Below are 22,588 nucleotides of genomic sequence, written 5' to 3'. Positions count from 1 at the left end.
TCCTTCCCCTAAACCATGATGGTAAACAATCTTTGTCTTCGAGTCATTTGAGAGTTGTTTTGAGACCCCCATGTTGTTATTCTTCAGAGAAAATTAAAACAGGAGGTGTGGATATATATTGGGGTGCGGATGATGTTGGGATAATACAGTAGTATATTTTCATTTTCCTGTCTGCTGTGTATGTATGCGTGGTCATCTGGCTTTGGGGGAAGCTGTACTTGTCTTTAGGACAGTGTTGGAGCAGGGAGCTAATTAGAGCCCCATTGTCCCAATATGCAAAGCAGGACAGAGTCAGGGAACTTCAAAGGCTAACAACAAACTCTGGAATTTACATATAACAGCTGGCTGGAATGTTGAGGAAGCCTTAATCAATTGTCACCTGGAGTGGGGAAGTCCCTTTTGATGATCTGAATATTGGGACAGGGAAAAACTTTGAAGTCTGCAAAGTGTGACAGGAAAAGCCTTGACATTTGCATGTCACAGCTAGCCCAGATGTGACAAGGGGCTCGGCAGACCGTGATGTCACAATCTGGGAAATTGCGTTAGATTGTGGGACTTGTACCCTCAGGCCCCAAATGGGTCTATAAAAACCTGCACAGGTCCTACACAACTGGTAACTCTCTGGAAGTAGCAACACCGTTAGGGCTTCCCCGACTACTGGTCGGAAAAACGGCGTTCTCCCGCCAACGATATGCTGGTAACGTTCTTTTTATCCCCTTTTTGTTTATGCAACTGTCCTTGTGTGTAACTTTGTTTCTTAACGCTGTAATTTTTACTTTGTTTTTGTAATCTTTTGTATATATTATTTTCTGCATTGTTCCACTTTTTTCCTGGAATATTAAATCGTTATTTAATAAGTTTGACTTCTGCTGTACTAAACTAACACTCATAGCTTAGAAGAGACTGAAGTGTAACTGTGTATAAGTCCATGCCTGATTGTATGACTGAGCAACACTACCGTATATGATTGTAATTGCATTGTGTGTATGGGGCACTTCTGCGCTCGACAGCAGAGTGGAAAGTCTAACAGTATCGTTCGGAACGACTGTTAGTAGTTTTGCTTCATTACAGTGTAAGATTGCAGCTGTGTGTGTGGCGTTCTCGTATTCGGCCTAAAGCGCAAAGCTGACCCGAGCACGAAAACGCGGATTGCGTGCTGAGCACTCGACAGCAGAGTGGACGTGTCTAGCAACAGCTAGTGGTGGCAGTGAGAAGTGTTTGAGGGGTCCCAGCCTTGTTTTTAGCTTGAATAAGGCAGCTTCCCCGCTTGATCTGGTCAAACCCGCAGTCGGAAACCGTATACGCAGGCGTGCCGCGGGCCGGTTCCTGACAGGAGGGAAACTTACAATTGACCCCCTTAAATACTTTTTCTCATACTTGGATTACACACCTGTGTATGTAGGTCAGGGGTCACTGAGCTTACCAAGCCAATTTGAGTTTCAGTAATTAGTTCTAAAGGTTTTGGAATCAATAAAATGACAAATGTATGCACTTGCCTAATTTTATTTAAACAGTTATTGCACACTTTCTGTAAATCCAATAAACTTCATTTCACTTCTCAAATATCACTGTGTGTGTCTCCTTTATGATATATTAAACTGACATTTTTTATCGTAACAACCAACAATTTATACAGGAAAATCCTGACGATTAACAAGGTTGCCCAAACTTTCGCATCCCACTGTATATTATAGGTACTGTATATGATACTTATATCACACAAATTTATAGTAAAGCTGGTACGCCAAGCCAACAGCCGGGTAAGCCAACATTAGTTTCACACTTGTGATTGTAAACAAGACAAATTACTTCTGTGAAAACAGGTGTGACGTTAATATTTTTCACATTTATAAACAAGCTTGAGATTGAGAGTGATTTTTTTTTTTCCGACTATACTATTTTACATACTATGGACCTGATCAGATTCACTTCTTCCCTTACGTTCTATACTAGGTGGTATTTTTACTTTATAAATAAAATTCCTTTTAAGCCACCAGCAAAAAAAAAAAAAAATACTCAGAATAATTTTGGCAAAAGTGTTTCACCAATTTGTTTTATTCTTAATCCATTACAGAGTACTGAATCTCCTAGGATAGGAGAAATAGTGATTTGGATCAGGCCTTATATATTTTATCATCTTAATGTTGTATGACCACTTACTGGGATTCCAGTCCTTGTTTCTGCATGAACATCACAGCGCTTTCTGAAAAATTTGAGAAACCTAAAGAGAAGGATATTGAATGGAAAAAATTAATTTCAGAGATTTATCAGAAAATGGAGCTATGGTAGACACCTTATTCAAGGAACCTTCAAGTACAGTTATGATTATTTTAATGTGTGCAGCAACTTCAACATCATTGATTGATACAATTCACCAATTTTCAGATAAGGACAACCTGCAACCTGTAAGTGTTTTGTTTACACCATTTGTACTTGCAGGGCCACTACAGGCTGTTGCTGTGTGTGATATGAAGATGGGCTCTGTGACGTGTCACCTTCTCAGCCTACAGACATGTGCAGAAATGAGGTGTGTTAGAATTTCACATGATAACGTGTGCTCCAGCTTCTGCACCACCTCCAGAATAGCAATCCATGACATGAAATATTTAATGATAATAATTAGCCCAATAGTTGGATCATGCATCACTATGATCAACTTAATAATAATAATAATAATAATAATAAAAAAAAAGTGTCACCAACTGCTATTCTTCCAAGAAGTATGGAGGCAGAGGACAAAGGCCCATATGCAATTCACTTTTTCACCTGAGTTATATCCTAGGAGGTTCATCTTCTCTTTAAAATAACTTTTCAGCACTGTACAATAGAAAAAGCACTATAAAAATAGGTAAAAAGGTACTATAAAAATTGTCTTGAGTATTTTCTTGCCTGCTGGTGGTTTAAAGGGCATTTTATTTACGAGTTGTGTAAATATCACCTAGGAGAAAACTCAGGAGAAAAGGTTAATTGCATATGGGCCAGAATGTCTTTAGTTTCTTGAGGAGAAAAAGAGTTCCCAAGCTTCTTACTTCCTGTATCTGCCTAGGCTCATCACATGAAGAAGCTTGGGAGAACCTCCTGGAGAAATACAAGTGTTCCACACCACTGGATACTGCAACAGACACTTTTGCCAGCAAGTTCAAATTACAGAGTGCTTCTTGTGAAAAAGACAGAGCCTGCCAGGATCTCAGGATTAAAACTCACCCACTCGCCTGAAGTTCATTTATGTCAGAAAGTCCGCCCCTTCCTTGGCAAAGCCGATATGGCTTTTTATTTTCTAAAGTCTTACAAAGCTCTGGCCAACGCACATGCATAGCAACAGATCACACCCAGCTCCGCAGCCACAACCCAATTGGTGGCTGCTAAGCTGGTGGTGGGCCACGGCAATGCAGGTCAGAGTTGTCAGTGCTTTGGAAACTCCGAATAAAATGGCCGTTACTGTCTTGCTGATGGAGGAGGTGGAGCTTCAACAGTCTAATTGTAAGGCAGTGGATGAGTTACTGGAAGCATTAAGACAGAGCTATGCATGACAGGCTCTGTCTTTCTCATTGGAAGTAGCCTTTAAATAAAGCTTGCACATAAAAGTGACAAACATGGCAGTCTCTTATATACAGATTTGTTATACAAATGAGCAACTAAACAAATGGTATTTACAGTAATATCCCCCAGCATTCAAAAAAGCACCTTTGAAGTACTGTACTACTAATCTCCACTTCACTACTAATTTGATGAGCAAAGCTAACGCAATGGTGTAAAGCAGGGGTCCCCAAACGGTTTTGGTTGAGGGCCGGGTCAAAATACTTCAGACTGCAGGGGGGCCGGAGTATACATAAAATGATGTAGAAGTATTTGCGGGTCAGACAGTGAAGCATACCCAGGTGACAACCTGCAGTCCAATTGGAATTTGATTGGAAATTAGCGAATTACTGCTTTCTGGCTTCCGTGTGGATGGGTGGTGCTAGCACTGCTATTCTATATGTGGACCACCAATATTTACAGATGTAACTGACCACATCTGTAAGTAATACATTTTGTGTGTGGGGGGGGCGGTAAAAAAAGCCTCAGGGGGCCACATTTGGCCCGCGGGCCTTAGTTTGAGGACCACTGGTGTAAAGCATGTAGATATTAAAGTAAAATACTTATCTGGCTAAAGGTTTGCTATAAACATGTGTCAGTGCTGCACAAATGTTTATTGCAATTTAATACTATAAGAAAAATTACCTTTACATGCTAATTTGCAGCCAGCTATCGATTTCCAAAACGGACTTTAAGCTCAAGTCTTTTTACTTTTCTAGTCTGGAATCTGTACTCTGTATTGAACTAGTATTCAGTACAGACAGCCCAGGTTTGTTCCTCTTCGCGCAGGAGTAATAAGTTGCATAGAGTAGCAACATTTGTTGTTGCTTGTTTTCCTCGCTTGCAAAAGTTGAGCGACTGGCAAGACGTTCTGAGACTCCTAATCTTGACAGAATCTGTTCCCATCAGTGAGGAGCAGCTGAGCATTTTAATTAAGATATACAAAGTAAGCAATATGAAATAATACGTGACATTAATCCTAACAATTTGCTGAGTTGAAATGAAGGGTTTGTAGAAATCCACATTAAATATATTATTTGATATAAACATAACACAGTAAAGCCTTGGATCACAGGCAACTTGGTTTAAGAGCGCTTTGCAAGATGAGAAAACTTTTTAATGAGATTTTGACTTAAAGCGGAATATAACCCTGCATTTCAACTTTGCTCTAAAACATTATTTACAGTATATTATATGCAACCAGCTTTTTTTTTTACTAGACCAGCATTGGAAGGGTTACACAGGGCTTTAAAGTCCCTGGAGATTTTTGCAGACGCATCCGAACTTGAGTTAGATACTTTTTGTTTACACAAATGTATCTAAGTGTTTATTGTGACTCATCTCTCTCACGGAGAAGGAGTTGGAGGACAGCCAAAGAGTGTGTAACATTTCTAAATATATACATATAACTAAATAGAATGTAACTATCTGAACGTCTGCTCGGAACTTAAAACCTCTGTGTTTAACCCTTCCAATGCTGGTCTAGTAAAAAAAAAATGCTTTTTGCATATAATATGCTGTAAATAATGTTTTAGAGCAAAGTTGAAATGCAGGGTTATATTCCGCTTTAAGCAAGCAACATCTTGATATACAAGCACAGAACGTTTGTGCGTCATATCACAGTTTCTTGTTTAAGTCAAACACAAAAAAAATTGTGATGAGCTAGATAGCAATGACTGTTAGTTATAGCAAAAGTATTTTTTTACATTTTTACTTAATACACTACAGTACTTTAATTTTCTTTAATCCTTATGCAGAAATTTGCTTTGATACAAGAGTGCTTACAAACATGTTTCCGGAATAAATTAAGCTTGGAAACCAAGGTTCCACTGTATAGGTTATGAACTGCCCATTGCCCAGTAAACGTGAACAAGCACATGTTAACGGCGTTTACTTGAGTTTGTAAATGACACATGCATAGTAAAAGGAAGCACTTCCTTTAACTAAGCATGCATGACTCGTAACTTCATGCAAGCCCAGTTCAAATGCCTTTGTTCACAGCCCTGGTGAATGTCCAGGATGCCATGAATATAAAAGAATTGGGAAAGGAAGGGACTCTGGAGGCAACCAGCTTCAGTAAGAGCTCTGCTAAACATATAGGAGACTCACAGCTATTCTAATTAAAAACTTGTATTTTGCTACAGGTTTTCTTTACGATTGTGCTTACATTATTTCTAAGGTTTTGCATAATCGGCTCTTCCCATGAGGATGCTCAGTGTCTGCTGCTGAAAAGCAGTTATACTGCCACTAATTCCCCAAATGTCTGCTAAAAACTATGTTGGCCCAGTGGTTTTCAACACTGAGATTTTGACCCTGGGGTCCTGGGTGCAGATTTATGACAGCAAGAAGCATTTGCCTAACCTCTGAACACTTCTCCCCAATCATCTCCTTTATATACCCAGTCTGAAAAGGTAAAATACTCTGGAGGAAGAACATACTGCACTCAATGCTCCCAGTCCTCCTTTCCGTTAATCTGAAGCTCCCTTCTTCCTTAGGTGCTATGACAAGAGCAAAGCAAGTGGTCTGGGACTATGGGGAATAATAACAGACCAGCAGTGCTACCAATCAAAGTCACTACACTCACCTTTGTACAGAACCAAGCACCCCAAGCTGCAGGAATCAGTGGCCATATCTGAGAGGCCCAAAAAGAGCTTTAGAAAAGACTGGGGAATGCTGTTTAGCGTACCTAACTATGCAACTTTTTTCGAAACATGGTTGACCTTGAGGGATGAACCTTGCTGTACAGCACCATAGTGGCCCAATGTAGCTTCCATTTTCCATCTGTGCTCTACTGGGACCTCCAATGCTATATTGCATTACACAGTCTCTTCCCCTTAATGTGAAGCTGCCTATAGATATCACACTGGAGTGTATCAATGGCAGGCCAACTGATCTTGTGATTGACCTGGAACAGAATATACTTGGCCGCAAAGACATAAGACCATTAAAGGACAACTGAAGTCTGAAGGATATAAAGACTGCCATATTTATTTCCTTTTAAACAGTGCAAGTTGCCTGGCTTTTCTGTTGATCCTCTTCCTCCAATACCTTTAGCCTTGAACAAGCATGCAGATCAGATGTTTGACTAAATGCCCATCCACACGCTGAAGTGGCCTATAACTACCTCCCCTACTGATAATCAGGCATGTGTAAAGCAGCCCCTGACCACTGTGGGGATCAACTCGGCCGAGCGATAGCCAATAGGCTTGTGCTTGCCAACTGCTCCACCCCCACATGATGTCACATCTGCACTGCTCCATTGGCCCTCCGCCTCCTCTCACTGCAACAAAATGCTTCATCAGCTTGTAGGCCGATTATGCATCTGTACAGCATTGGCCCAGCGATGTCGCCCGAGGGATTGGGTCCCGATCCTCCTCAGGTGACATCAATCTATCATATGGGCCTTAAAGTTTGATTTGCCGCCTGCTTGTTTCAGGCGGTGGATTCAGACACTACTGATAGTGTTAGTGTTCAAATTCGGGCGTAGCCGATTCGAATCACCCGAACACTCCCAAATGCCGTACTCCCAAAGTACTGGATGTTAACAATATACCCGCTTCCATGAAAACAGGAAGTAGAAGTGCTGCAGATTTATTGTAGGGTTTGTATCGGCTGTAATAAATAATATTTTTCTTTAAAGGTTATTGTGCTGTTGCGTATCTGAGTTCAGGCCCAATTTAAAAAGGAAATAAATATGGCAGCTTCCATATCTATGTCATTTCAAGTGCCCTTTAGGTGCCCAAACAGTATTTAATGGCAATTTTCTCAGAAGATAAACTTCAGGCAAGTATGAAGTGCTGCTATAGTCAATTACTAGGAGAGAATGACTGAAAAACATGTCTACTATAGAGGTTATAAGAAGTAGCCAAGGAAGAAAAAAAATTGATTTAGTTGTGCGTGCATCCTTTAAATAAACCCATTACTGTAGACCTAAAAGTGTTAAGCAAACAAGGTTCCTACGGTATATGTCCAGTTTAAGAAACATCTGCTGGAAGAGTTTGTTAGTCCATAACATGACAGAAGTAGTCAAAAGGTCTAAATCCTTTTCCAAAGCATTAAAAACAGACATCGCAAAATACTGTTCATGTAAATAGAGGATGTTTATGAATTCCTTACCGGTCTCCAAGCCAAACTCTAAGTAGTTGTCTGTCACAATAAGAATTGCCATGGCTTTGACAAAGAAAAAGAATCCAAATGTGACACAGACTGATCTCTCGCCTCCATCTTCCACTCTAAAGTAATGGGTTGTCAGAGAGAAGAGCACTTTGCTGGACACAAACAGTCAAGGTGAACTAAGGATTTCATATCTCTGCATTCCATGTATTTATCTTTACATACTCCAGACACAATCAGGAATAAAATCATATGTCCTAGGCACACAGTTTATAAATAAAAATAATAGCGGCTGCTCAAAGTGCAAAATCACTTTCACAATACTTTATAGCCTTAACATATTTGCTGTGTGTCATTTTCTCTCTTATATGTAACAACATTTTCTTCCGCAGTCTCACAATTGTTCCTTTTGTCATCTACATTTTGATAATGTGTGGCTTGGTGACATCAAATAAAAAGGCTGCTGGAATCATCCTAGCCTGGCTATAAATGATAGTAAAGCACAGACTATCACGGTGCAGGTCACAGACTGCAGACAAGTGCTGCTGTGCATGGCTTTCTTTTGCATCCTCCTGTACATCATGCATTCTCATAAGAAGCCATCTACCATAACAATAATGAAACAATGACATGTGAAATATTCACCTTTCTACTTAAAGCGGGATGGTCAGCCACAAATTAAATTCAAATTTACTGCCTCTGACTGGAGCCAATCCTGATGTAATTTCCTCTTTTTTTCTCCTAAAAAGATCACTGTCAAATCTAGCTTGCTTTGTAAACACATGTGACAACAGCATAGATCATATTTTAGAAGCATCTTCCTTCTCAGCCTCCTGTCACACTGAGCTGCCCTCAGCCACTCAGTGAGGATCAGGAATGTGAGATAACTAGCTTCCTTCTCATCAGCAATGTACCAAAATAGAGCCTGGCTGACTGAGATAAGATTCATTACAGCAGAAACATTTATGATCATATTGGAATGCTGGCAATAGAGACTGCATGTAAACTACATAATAAACATAGGGCATTGGGTAAATGGAATTTGATTTTGTGGCTCTCAATCCCGATTTAAGGTGTCCTAATTTTTTTATGGCTATACCAATTTTATTTTTTGTAAGTACAATGATTGCTTTCTGTTTACTGTAACTGCATTACATTTATCTTGATATACTGCTTGAGTGAAGTTAAAATATTGGCTATGCCAAAAAATAAACAGGATTACATGGAGTGTTCTTAGGGCTGAGCCACACTGCCAAGCCTTTTGTGCAGCATCTGTGCTGCATTTGCATTTTGAAAACGTATTCTTATTGACTCAATGAGAATTATTTTTCATAATGTAATTGCTGTGCCGAGGGTGTGCAAAATGCTTGGCAGTGTGGCTCAACTCTTTGTAGCCCTTAGGGCCGGATCACATGGACGACAGCCAGTGGATTGTTTCGCTGTTGTCAAATGCTATTCTACTTCAGAGCAGAAATGCTTTTGGTATAACTTCCCATCAGTTCATCGTCATGTCGTGTTTTCAGCCCCCAGGGGGATGTGGAACAGTCAACGCAAATGACGCTAGAAGCTACATGCAGCGTCGTGGAAAAGTCAAACGACCACAGCACTTCCGATAAAAAGCTCCCATTCATCTCAATGCAGGTCGCCGTGGATCCCGGCGGTGAACGATGAGGACTCCACCAGCTGTCTGAACCAAGCCTGACCTTTACATCTAGCAGTATTTGCATTTTACACTCACTGTTATCATTCAGCACCCATGAAAAAAGGATACATTGCAAATGCCAGAACCAGCATACACCAGACTATGCTGATGTTCATCTCCTGTGATGGGACCACAAAGGTATAATAAGCTTCAGTTATCAAATATACCATGGTAGCTGCAACCGTGAAGTCTACTAACCACTGATACTCCGGGAAATAATGGAGTGCTGGAAGGAAGACACAAATGAGCATGTTAGATGAGTATCTCTGTCGTTACATCCCACACAAAGTCCCAAGAAACTGGTAATGAAATAAAACAGATGTATAAGAACTCACCCAAAGTATCAACTTCAGTAACAGTCTTTGTTTCCAAATGCAGATCAATGTCTTTGGGAATGGTAAGTGGTTTATTCTCTATATGGCCATTATATTTTCTGAAAAAGGAGACACAAGGAAATCTCAATTGGACATATTGAGCTGAAATAAGAATTTGACAAAATCTAGGCGGCCAGTGTGAGTCCTTTTAGGCAGCATGTTAAGATTTGCCTATCTGCTGAGGTTTTTGCTAAGTGAGTATAATGAGGGCTTCAAATCCATTTTAAAGTGGCAATGGAAAAAGAAAGAAAGCAACACGGACGCCACTATGCTGTATCAGCCACAAATCAACAGTTTTTGATTCATTAATACCTGTAATAAATAACAGTGCATCGTATACTGCAAGCTTTCAAAATGTTACGTTCCTTCTTCAGGCATTACACAGAATTGGATCAGAACTGGATTTTTTTCCCATAAAGGTTATCATGCCGTGGCTAATCTTTTACATCACAGAGGAAGTTCTGAGTTTCGTTCCACTTTAATTCTGTATTTGTACCAATGTACAACTTTGGCCTTTACAAATTTTAGAATGGCACTAGGACTAAATGGAGCCATGAGAATTAAAGTTCTGGGAACTACCCTATAAAGAAACCATATGGACATAATCTCAAGGCAATATAAGAAGGCTCTAGATCCTTAAGGAACAGAACCTTTTGTTTTTCTGGCCAATCACAGTGATCACAGGGTCAGGAGCATATTAAATTGGCTCCAGACCAGCTCACGGTACTTTGTTCATACCGACAGCAGAGCGAGTGGGCTGCAGCAGTGCGGATATTGAAATCTACGCCCTGGCAGGGATAACAGGTCCCAAATAGGGTGTAGATTTCAATTAACAAGGTCTGGAAGTGGTTAAAGTGGGATTGTCACCATAAAAATCAAATTTCAACAGCAACTGGTCTGAGTGTATTAAGTGATAAAGATGCTAAATCCTGCATTAAAAACTTTCAAAAGTTTTTCTGCTGTTATGATTTGGAGTTATCACATATTTTAGGAGCACTGGCCCTTTAGTAGTCAGTGCCAAACAGTTGCATGCTGAGGGTTCCTTTTATCTATAATATATTCCTCCTATTCCCTTTATTTCCCTTCCTAGCTGACTAGCTGAAACCTGATCCCCTGCTCACTTGTGTTTACAAGTATGGCCGCATAGGGGTGCTATTTTGGCTGGGAACACGTAGAATCAGCAGCGTTCCCCAGCCTGACGGGTCCTGACGGCGAAACCGGAAGTGGCCGCCGGCGGGACCCGGAGCATCAGAGCGACTCGTCGTGGGCACCGATCAGCTGCAGGGGGCTGAGGTAAGTGAAATCAAAATGTGGACAGGACAATACATGTGTTATGTAAGTAGATCAAGTATTTATCTTTCTATATATGTGTTTTTTCCCCTGGCAAAGTATGGCTAATCCTACTGCTTTAAAAAAAAACTATTCAGAAATATGTTACCAGGACATTATTTGCAGTGAAAACAATGTCAAAGTGAACAGGAGCATTACAGCTGTGCTTATAGATGCCATAACTATTTAGGATTGTAGAGAAGTTTAAATAACCATTCAGACAGTTGAGGGTAAATGGTGCAGTGGCTGAGCCTCCAGACATATAAGGTACAATTGTATGGCAAAAAAGACCAAAGATTCTGGGCACCAGCCAAAGTCCAAATGGTTGTCAACTTTATTTCGTCCTCAACATGACAGATAAAAGTTGCGTACTGTGTAGCCTGACTGGCTGTTTCGAGGGTTACCACGCTTCTTCAGAGGCAAAAACAATATACACCTGAAGTTACATATACACACACTTATATACCTAAAATTGAAGGCTTCCAGCATCTGCAGTGTGCTCCCCTCAGCCAAACATGTGCCATTTCTGAGCAACGCCCCGAGCCGCCAACCGTTCCCTTTCCGGAGACGTTACCAGGGTAAACCCAACTGGCCAGTATCAATGCATTGTGCGTTTAGGTTTATAAGTGTTTGTTGTGTAACTTCAGGCGTATATTGTTTTTGCCTCTGAAGAAGTGGGGTAACCTGCGAAACAGCCTTTCAGGCTACATACTACGCAACTATTATCTCTCATGTGGAGGATGAAATAAAGGTGACAACCATTTGGACTTTGGCTGCTGCCTGGAATCTTTTGCATTGTCATTATTATTTACCCTAGGAAAAAAAGTTCATAGTCCTATTAATTGGTTTACTTGTGTCACGCTTGTCCCTGGAAGCCACATAGAAACCATGTTCATGAGCTAGTTGGAAAGAGCACACAATCATTCCGTTGTCCCTGCATTCATGTCAGGTAACCTCACTTCTGCGAGATTTACTCAAACACAAATGCTTATTCTCAGACAGGATGTTGAGAGAGAGGATCTTTGTTCTGTCTATACACACACACACACACACACACACACACACACACACACACACACACGAGGCTCCACTGTACTTGGAAATGCTCCTCACCTAGGCATTCACACATAATAAACTTTACCTGTCTTTTTTGCCTTTTCCTTTTAGCTGTTGCTTTCCAGCAAGTGTTCGTAACTCCTCTTCTGTTGGATGCTGAAACCAATACAAGCTGTAAAGTAAACCGGATATTTTGTGGTATTAGAACATGAAAGATCTGTTACTTTATTCCATCTCTTACATAATAAAAATACACTCTAGCTCATTAGCTCTAATGCACTAAACTGTACTGATGAGGTACCCATATGTATTCAAAATAAAAGTTAACTCCCTAACTATTCACTCATTGAAATTTGTCTCTTTCGCAAATGCCCACAGTTTGCCATGTCCCTCCCACAAGTATTGCCCAGTCTGCCATGTCCCTCCCACAAGTACTGCCCAGTCTGCTATGTCCCTCTCCCAAGTACTACCCACAGTCTGCCATGTCCCTCCCACAAGTACTGCCCACAGTCTGAAATGTCCTTCCCACAAGTACTGCCTAGTCTGCCATGTCCGTCACACAAGTACTGCCTAGTCTGCCATGTCCGTCACACAAGTACTGCCTAGTCTGCCATGTCCGTCACACAAGTACTGCCTAGTCTGCCATGTCCGTCACACAAGTACTGCCTAGTCTGCCATGTCCGTCACACAAGTACTGCCCACTGTCTGCCATATCCCTCCCGCAAGTATTGCTCCCAGTCTGCCATGTCCCTTCCACGAGTACTGGGAGCATTACTTGAGAGCAGTGATGGCACAAAGTGGTTGTAGGCAAACAGTTTGTGGCTGACAACCAGGGCTGTGGAATCGGAACAAAAATCATCTGACTCCAACTCCTCCGAAACCACGACTCCAAGTAATAAAAATTGCTTTTTTTGTGCATATAAAAAAAAACAAACAAACAAAAAAAAAAACCATCTGATTCCTCAGTTTATGAAACTGACTCTGGGTACCTAAAATTGCTCCAATTCCACAGCCCTGCAAACAATGGCAAATGTTTGCAAAGTTTTCATTCACACCCCCTCTCCACCCCCCAATATTAAAGTATGGTGCAAATGCGAACGTCATGTAGAGTTCGCCGCTAACTGTTCTACTATAAACCGTTTGTGCCATGGCAAGGTGTGTGCAATACTTGTGGCACAGACTTTGCAGACTGGGAGCATTACTTGTGGGAGGGACATGGCAAGGTGTGTGCAATACTTGTGGCACAGACTTTGCAGACTGGGAGCATTACTTGTGGGAGGGACATGGCAAGGTGTGTGCAAGACTTGTGGCATGGACTTTGCAGACTGGGAGCATTACTTGTGGGAGGGACATGGCAAGGTGTGTGCAATACTTGTGGCACAGACTTTGCAGACTGGGAGCATTACTTGTGGGAGGGACATGGCAAGGTGTGTGCAAGACTTGTGGCATGGACTTTGCAGACTGGGAGCATTACATGTGGGAGGGACATGGCATAGTCCCTGCCACAAGTATTGCACATACCGTGCCATGTCCAGCTTGCTCCCAGTCTGCCATGTTCCCCACACACATTTAGGATACAGCCTGCCATCTCTCCACAGAAGTATTGCTTCCAGGGTGTTACAATCATTCCACAAGATTTGTCTCATCCTACCATGTCCCTAACCTGCTATTTCTCCCACATAAATACTGCCCTCGGGCTGCCATTTATGCCTTATAAGTATTGCCCCAGTCTGCCATTTCTCTCCCATACCCTTCCTTTCATGTCTCACGTATAAATATTGCTCTCAGCCTACCATGTCTCCACCATAACTATTGCTTGCCATGTGCCCCCCTTCCTGCTATTCTAGCCCCTCCTCCCACATCACTGCCCTCCTCCCTTCCACAGTGCAGATAGTGAGGCAGGGAGGGAAATTGGTGTCACTGTGATTGGGTAGATCTATCTAGCGGATCGCTAATGGTTTGAGCATCTGCAATCTTCTGGTGCTGTGCATTAGCCTAATTGTTGGCTGAGGCATCGTTTCTGGCTGTCTCAGCAGACTTAAATCAGATGTGTGTACGAGACTTTAATCTGACCCACTTTGTGTATGTAAATCTTTAGTGACAGCTGAAGGCTACAGCACAGTGACCGTCACCAAACACAGCCACTGCAGTCTATGTCCTATAAGTAGAATGGGAGGCCTAGATACTAGAAATAGAGCCTATGCTCATTGTAGGTTCTGTGTATTAAGAACAGGGCTGTGGAGTCGGTCCAAAAATCCACCGACTCCGAAGTTTAGGATTCCACCGACTCCGACTCCACGACTCCGACTCCTCTAATTTGCATATTACAATTTTGTTGATTAAAAGTATGTAACATGAAATTCGTCTCTTAACTGCCAACGCTTAGGAATTTTACAAGACAACTGAAGTGAGAAGGATATGTAGACTACTATATTTATTCCCTTTAGACTAAAACTAGTCCTTGGTAAGAGTACTTGTAAAAGGTACAAACCGGAACAAAGAACATCTATCAGGCCCTAGGCAATGTAAGTGTGGGTACATGTAAGAATGATGTGCAGGCACTCTGCAGGGGAATGAGGAGATTGTAAACAGACAACACCTCTGTGTTCAATATGCACAGCATTCTCAGTGGATTCCCTGCAGCTCTGTGGGGAGTGCATATGTAGCGTATAGTACTACTGTGTAACAAAGTAAACCTGAGACAGATGAAATTAAAGTTTTATACATACCTGGGGCTTCCTCCAGCCGCCTTCAGGATAATCAGTCCCTCGTTGTCCTCCTCCACCACCTGGATCTTCTGCTATGAGTCCAGGTACTTGAGCCAGTCAGGCGTAGTGCGCATGCACACACTCCGCCGCCAGGAGCATACTACACCTGTGCAGCACTATTGCGCAGGTGCAGAATGTTCCTGGCTGTGGGAGCGGCATGCGGCCGGACAGCGCTGACTGGCTGAATTACCAGGACTCATAGCAGAAGATCCGGGTGGTGGAGGACAGTGAGGGACTGATTAGCCTGAAGGGGGCTGGAGGAAGCCCCAGGTATGTATAAAACTTTACTTTTCATCCGTCTCAGTTACCCTTTAATTTGTAGTCACCAAACCAAATTTTAATAACATATCAAATTATTTTATTTCATCAGCAAAGGGAGTGCATACATTTGCATAAATCAGCATCAATGCAGAATTATTTCCATCTCATTGACCATCTCTATTAGTGGTGACACAGCTACACATCAGGCTTTATTCTTACAGCATAGATGTTATTTAGTATATATAAGAGATTCCTGTGTACACATCATATATACAGTCACAATCAGATATGTATATCTGACCTTAAAAATACAGGGACTGCTTTATTGAAGCAGCACAAGTAACTAATTTTGATTGGTTTATTTCATTTTTGTGGACTAAGCACAGCTATTACTGTATATATACTGTAAATATACATTATTTTTAATGACTATTATCTGAGAAATAGAACATTTTATCATATTTTCTATTTTAATTACAAATTCATTAGGAGTCGGTGCATTTTTTCCCGACTCCGACTCCAGGCACCCAAAATTGCCCGACTTCACGACTCCGACTCCACGACTCCGACTCCACAGCCCTGATTAAGAAGTACCCAAATTCCAACCAGCAAACAGATATCCAACGAGGCTGAGCAGGACTGGGAGTTGGCAATCAACTTTCACAGTTGCTAGGGAACTGTGTGTGGCATTTCCCAATTCTGACGAGCCCCTGAACACTTCCGTTTCCTATTATTTAAAAATGTGTATACCAGGCAAAGTCTCCACACATCTCTACTGAACAGAGCCCTGCTGCACATCAGAAATGGAGTAATACCTGCCATTGCAGAGAAGCCAACGAGCCAGAGAATAGTGCGGTATGATCTTCTGCAGGACACTGGCCATTACCATGGTAACAACCAGCTGGACACCTATCACACCCTGCATATAAGAGAAGATAAAATGCATATTAGGTAAAGAGTGCTGCAACAGTGTAAAAAAAAAAAAAAAAAAAAAAAAAAAAAAAAAATAAGCTCAAAACCAAACTAGAGGAAAGTAAGAATTTATTTCTGTAAAGCATTGAATGGGGTACAAGCCCTTTATTGGCTTTTACAGTTTTTTTTTATCCCCACTGAAGAGATTGTCCTTTTTATTTTCCACTTCCTTTCTGTGGTACATTTGTGGATTTCCATAGCTTCAAAGGACACCTGAAGTGAGAGGGATATGGAGGCTGCCATATTTATTTCATTTTAAACAATGCAAATGTCTTGGCTGGCCTGCTGATCCTCTACAACTTTTAGCCATAGACATGAAAAAAGCATGCAGATCAGATGTTTCGCTGAAATTAGACTGGATTTGACGCATGCTTGTTTCAGGTGGGTGGTTCAGACGCTACTCATGCATGTATTTTGTTAAAAGGAAATAAATATGGCAGCCTACATATCGCTCTCACTTCCTGTGTCCTTTTATTTCAAACTCAATCGTCCTGGAGACAGAAAAGAGTTACAGCAATTAAATCTTGATAGGGTCTTGATTGATTTCTACCCCTGCTGGAGAAATGTACTTACTTCCAATCAAGACAGTAATTTGGGATACCTCCAGAGGGCTTTTTAACACTTACCAAAAACCGAAATGAAATATTCTTGAAGTTCGGCTTTAAGTAAAATGTTTGCATCAGTGAACAGTGTGGAATGTAAAGATGAGGTAACTGTTACAGAGTTTTCCTATTGTAAATACCCACAGTCCAGTTATCCATGTAGGTGTGCCGTGCATTTGCTTTCTGTTTGACAGTGTAAAAGCATCCTACTGATAACATATGATGCATTTACAATCCGCTTTTGCGTTAAACTTTGTTCCGTTAACACATAATTTTTAGCTGTAGTGTGAACAGGCCCTTAGAAGCAGTAAATCAGCAGGACAGCCAATGAATTTGCATTGTTAAAAAGGAAATAAATATGGCAGCCTCCATATTGTTCTCGCTTAAGATGTCCTTAAAGAGAACCCGAGGTGTGTTTAAAGAATGTTATCTGCATACAGAGGCTGGATCTGCCTACACAGCCCAGCCTCTGTTGCTATTCCAAACCCCCCTAAGGTCCCCCTGCACTCTGCAATCCGTCATAAATCACAGCCGTGCTGTGAGGCTCTGTTTACATCTGTAGTGTCAGTCTCAGCTGCTCCCCCGCCTCCTGCATAGCTCCGGTCCCTGCCCCCGTCCCTTCCCTCCAATCAGCAGGGAGGGAAGGGATGCAGGCGGGGACTGGAGTTCTGCAGGAGGCGGGGAGAGCAGCAGACTGACACTATAGAGATAAACACAGCCAGCTCTGACAAGCTGTTTGTCAGCAGCGTGGCTGTGATTTATGAGGGATTGCAGAGTGCAGGGGGACCTTAGGGGGGTTTGGGATAGCAACAGAGGCTGGGCTGTATAGACAGATCCAGCCTCTGTATGCAGATAATATTCTTCAAACCCACCTCGGGTTCTCTTTAAAAAATATTTAGTCATAATGTGTTTCGTGCATAAAAAAATGCACATTACTAAGTGGCTATGGAAATGCAGCAAAAAGGTTAAACCACTGATACCACATGTTATATCATTCATAGCTAAATGCTACAGTGAGAGTAATGTCAACAGAGCCTTGGATGATACGACACATATATGTATCTGACACTGGAGTGCTGCAGACCCCTCTAATACAGACTACAGATGTGTAATGAGAGAATCTCACTGTACACACCATAATGTAACCCTCCTACAATTACATTTTTTATCCTGCCAGATAGATAGCTGTAAGCTTTAAAGGCAGTCCAGGCCCACATACAACCTATCAGCAGAGAAAATCCAAGACAACCTTTCTTTGGTGAGAACTACGGTAGTGTGTGTATGTCCTTAAAACAGGTAATCTGGCTGGAAATACAATCACTTACTGTCATCTCAGAAGAATAAAATGCTGAAACTATGGCAAGCACTGGATCTACTAAAATGCAAAACCTTTTTATTATTATCATAAGAAGTGTGCATAGCAGCACAGAAATGGATAAACTAACATGATACTGTTGAAGGTCATGATAACTTGTATCAACTAAGCTGACAAGTTTTCCATGAGAAAATAATTACCGGTAGGCTGAAATCAAAGAAGCCCTAGAAAGGTTATGTACAAGGTCACAGCAAGGTTTAGTAGAAAGTAGAACAGAGGGTTTATCTGCTTCCAGAGGTGATTATACGGGGTTGGTTTGTAGAAACTGGCAAAACAAGAACAAGCGCTGAGAAGCTGTTATACTACTCTGTCGGCAACCAATTATGTTTCATCTTCCATTTTACGCAATATGAAAAAAAAAAAGGGATTGATTGAATGCCATAGGGAAATTTTGTTCTCATTTTCTTTTTGCTGGTCTTTACAGGTTTGTTGCACAAAGTATACCTTGCTTTAGCGGGCTGTGGAGTCGCCATCTTGCCCTCCTAATAGATGCTAGTCTCCAGGCTGCAATGCTGACCATCTGACCAGAATACTTTATGATTCACTCACTAGGGCACAAGTACACAGATCAGCTTCCCTGACTTTCCTGATCTGCATGCTTGTTACAGGGGAGTGGCTGATTATGTACACTGGATGAAACTCAACTGAAGTGGCCAATTTCCTCCAACTCTGTCAAGGATCTAGCGTTTGAACAGCAGCCCCCAATGCACAGATGCCTCGGGTAGCAATCAGTCTGATGGGTAAATTCGGCCAAGCACTGGCTGAGAGCAATGTTCTCCCCACTTACCCCTTCCACTGACATGCTCCATGCCACGCCTTTAGCCCTCCCAACGCATCCACCCAACTTATCAACAGAATGCATCACTAGCCTTGACCGTATAATGTGGCCTGACATATCGAGTGCTGGATGCCTGCCGGGCAACTTGCCTTGTACATGTGTATGAGGCTTAAAGTGGGCCTAAATGTTCTTTATCTCTGCTCTAAAAGATAAGCAACAGCATAATAACCTTTACAGAAAAACAAAGAACCACTGCTATATTTGTTCCATGGAAATAATACTTCATCAACCGAACTGATTCATATAAACCCCTTAAAGACCGGCCATCCTACATGTGGCCCTGGCTGCAGCCAGGAAAGTCAACGTTAATGGTGGATTTATTCCAACACTACAACTATCCAGGATGTCAGGGACAAAACGTTTGATCTATACACAATGGACAGGTTTGATGCCCTCCGAAACAAGGAAAAGGCTCTAAGCACTTCTTTAAACCATGGAAATCCTTTATACTGCTGGTCTTCACCCAAGATGAGATTCATGGCATTGTGGAACCTTGTGTACACTGCCTGGTACTATAATGAACAACAGCTTAGGACACTAGGCCCCTTGCAGCTGCCATCCTAATGCTGGGAATACACCATGAGATATTTTGGCAGATGGTTTTATAGATAATTTCCGACAATCGTATTTTCAATTGGTTTTCTGATCGATTTCTCATAGAAGTGAATAAGAATTAACAAGAAAAACAATTGGAGAATTGATCAGACAGTAAATCTTACTGTGTATTCCCAGCATAACAAACATACCAGCTGAAATCGTTGCCTCCTGGCGTTGGCACAGTTACCCAAAGGTTGCCCAGATGAGAGAGCAATGGGGTGGGTGAGAAAGGAGGATAAGGGGGGGGGAGGGGCTGGAGTTGGGTTTTACCTGTAGAGTAAATATGATCGTCTTCATGACTGTTTACTTGGTGAATGCTACCTTTTCTTGTTTAACATGAAAATTTCAATGAAAAGAAAAATCAAAAGTAAAGGTGGCCATACACTGGTCGATGTGCCATTAGATTGACCAGCTGACAGATCCCTATCTGATCGAATCTGATCAGATAGGGATCGTATGGCTGCCTTTACTGCAAACAGATTGTGAATCGATTTCAGCCTGAAACCGATCACAATCTGTTCAGCTGCTCCTGCCGCCTGTCCCCCCCCCCCGTATACATTACCTGAGGCTGGCTCCCGGGCGTCTTCTCCGCACTGCACCGCACCGCTGTTCTTGCTCCATCCCGGCGCTTCCTGTGTTACTCCGTGACCAGGAAGTTCAAATAGAGCGCCCTCTATTTCAACTTCCTGGTCACCGGAGTGACACAGGAAGTATAAGCGTACACTGGGACATGCGGAAATGCGGTGCAGCGAGGAGAAGAGGACCCCGGAGCCAGCTTCAGGTAATGTATACATGCTCGGATCGGGCCCGAATCGTACGCCGCAAGCGACGCGCTCCTACCGCCGGGCGATCGAGGGTAATTTCCCGCACGGCGCGATCGACGGACCGATCCGATTTCGGGAGGGAATCGGATCGGCGGGTGCGTTTAGCGCAAGCGATTGGCAGCAGATTCGATCCCAGGATCGGATCTGCTGTCGAAACGGCCGTGAATCGAGCCAGTGTATGGCCTGCTTAATTGATTCAGCTTATGAACACCTAGTTTGTGTACTTGCTGCTCTTAAATTCTAAGTACTTGCATGATGCACAGATAAGAAAGCACCCTCACTAGTGTGCACATCCCTGGATAATGTTACAAATGGTCACCAAGACCTCCAGGGCATTCACAAGTTTATGCCCCGTTACACCATGTCCCTTTACCTAAATTCCCCCCAAAATAAGCTTACAACAGATCCCTGGCCTGCAACTGAAAAGGTCATGTAGCATATTACAAACATACAGCACCAGAGGATTCAGGCTGTCCATATCTGGGAGTAGTGTTGCACCCCCAGGACAATGACAAAGCCCGCCCACTTGGACTGTATAGGAGCTTCATGTTGCTCTGCAGCTTGTCTAGCCAGCAGAGAGTGAGGTGTGCGGTAGCAAAATGATTACCCGAGTCATTCATCATACCAAGGAGTCAACCAGCAAAGCAGTTTGAACGAGAACTTTGAGATGCTTTTTGTAATTTGTTCGCCCCCTTCTGGGGTGTGCTTATGCAAACGATTGTATAATGCTATCACTTCTGTGAGTGAGATTGCATTTGACAAAGGCCTGCGTGCCAAACATTGTGCTGTTTTGTGGCTGTGATACCACTAAATAAACCAAGCTAAAATTGCAAAATCCAGGTGAGACCCGGCCTCTTGCATTCTCTGCAGTGTGCAGTAGCTATGTCAGGCAAGCTGAGCTGTCTTGGGACTCTGTATAATGCGCTTCTACATTTCTGGTTGATGAAATTATTAGGGACTCTTCAATGGCGATCCCCTTGATGATTCAGGTGAGGAGATAAGAATTGAGGTCTGTCCATTTCTTCCCTGTCCACTCTGAAGCTATGGCCCCATCTCCACACACAAAGAGGCATTTTGTCAACCTTCTGTTCATCCATATAGCTGTGCCTTTGCAACCGCATCTTATGATTGACATCACCCCCATGCTTTTTTGGGTGGTATGACCGAATGGACTCAACTCATAATATATTAATGTTAGAAGTAGTAACAATTACAAAGCTCTGATTTGCATGAAAAAGAGAAGAGATGAGGCATTATTGGTTTTAAAGAGACTAACAAAATTTTCAGCCTTATTTCTTCTATCCTATAAGTTCCTATACCTGTTCTAATGTGGTCTGTGTTACTGCAGCCTTTTCTAGTTGCACAGTGGCTGTGTTATCTCTGTTATATGATCTAATCTTCTCTCTTCTGTCCGCTCTGTCGGCTGAGGCTGGAATGTGTGGAATGTGCTGCACTGCTTGTCATTGGCAGAAGCTATACACACCCTCTCCAAGCTCTGTATGAGTCAGAGACTGAGCTACTCTCAAGCCTATCACACTCTAGTTAGAAGCCATGTCTTTTGTTTGTAAACACTGCGTAAAAATGGCAATTACAAGCCAGGATTGCAGCAAGGAGAGGCAGAAACAGCACAGAGGAGCCCAGGAGAACATAATGAACAAAAACGGTATGCATTTTATTGTAAGAATTTTAGAGTACAGATTCTCTTTAATAAGTTTTACTTGTGTATGATGTTTCTGCACGCTAACGCTGCACGCTGAGTCTATAAAGTTTGTGAAAGCAACTACTACTCTGAATGTTTAATATTGTTAGTTTTTAGTTATGAGCACAGCCAAATTTCCTATGTCTACCTTTCCTTCTTGCCTCAATTTCTTATGGATTTCACGGTGAAATATGTCTAGATAGCCGTGCCATAATGTTTTTTCAATAAAGAATAATTTTAAGCAGCTAGGCCCGGTTTTTTTTCTTGCATTTTCAGGCTTTAACCAATACAAGCCTAGCAACCAATCGGCTTCTGCCTAGGCAACTATCTGCAGATGTCCTAATAAACATCACAGGCTATTATCTAGTGGCCTTGTTTAATGAGATTAACCTCAACCAAAAGTTCAGTGCTGCGGTGATGAATGGAGTTTCTCTCTTCGGTGCCAGGCAATGTTGTCATAGAAACCCAATGCTTACCCAATGCTCAGCCAAAATGATTTGTC

The 22,588-nt window shown here is 42.1% G+C and overlaps 1 protein-coding gene across 2 annotated transcripts in view; it reads right to left on the bottom strand.

Moving 5' to 3' along the window:
• TMEM161B (transmembrane protein 161B) overlaps window positions 1–22,588 on the bottom strand; it is a 53,396-nt gene that overhangs the window by 15,412 nt on the left and 15,396 nt on the right. Inside the window, exons 3-8 of one of the 2 annotated variants that reach the window (XM_068247904.1) lie at window positions 15,995–16,098; window positions 12,236–12,322; window positions 9,727–9,824; window positions 9,461–9,617; window positions 7,693–7,844; window positions 2,161–2,221 (exon numbers count right to left, since the gene is read on the bottom strand). In XM_068247904.1, the coding sequence (XP_068104005.1) occupies window positions 2,161–2,221; window positions 7,693–7,844; window positions 9,461–9,617; window positions 9,727–9,824; window positions 12,236–12,322; window positions 15,995–16,098 (659 nt within the window). Of the gene's footprint in view, window positions 1–2,160; window positions 2,222–3,204; window positions 3,398–7,692; window positions 7,845–9,460; window positions 9,618–9,726; window positions 9,825–12,235; window positions 12,323–15,994; window positions 16,099–22,588 lie in introns of those variants that run through there. The other variant, XM_068247908.1, reaches the window with a different exon arrangement.

Source organism: Hyperolius riggenbachi, chromosome 1, assembly GCF_040937935.1.
Source record: "Hyperolius riggenbachi isolate aHypRig1 chromosome 1, aHypRig1.pri, whole genome shotgun sequence".
Taxonomy (NCBI): domain Eukaryota; kingdom Metazoa; phylum Chordata; class Amphibia; order Anura; family Hyperoliidae; genus Hyperolius; species Hyperolius riggenbachi.
The sequence above is the reverse complement of the archived record's forward strand: the minus strand, read 5'-3'. Positions and strand labels throughout refer to the sequence as shown.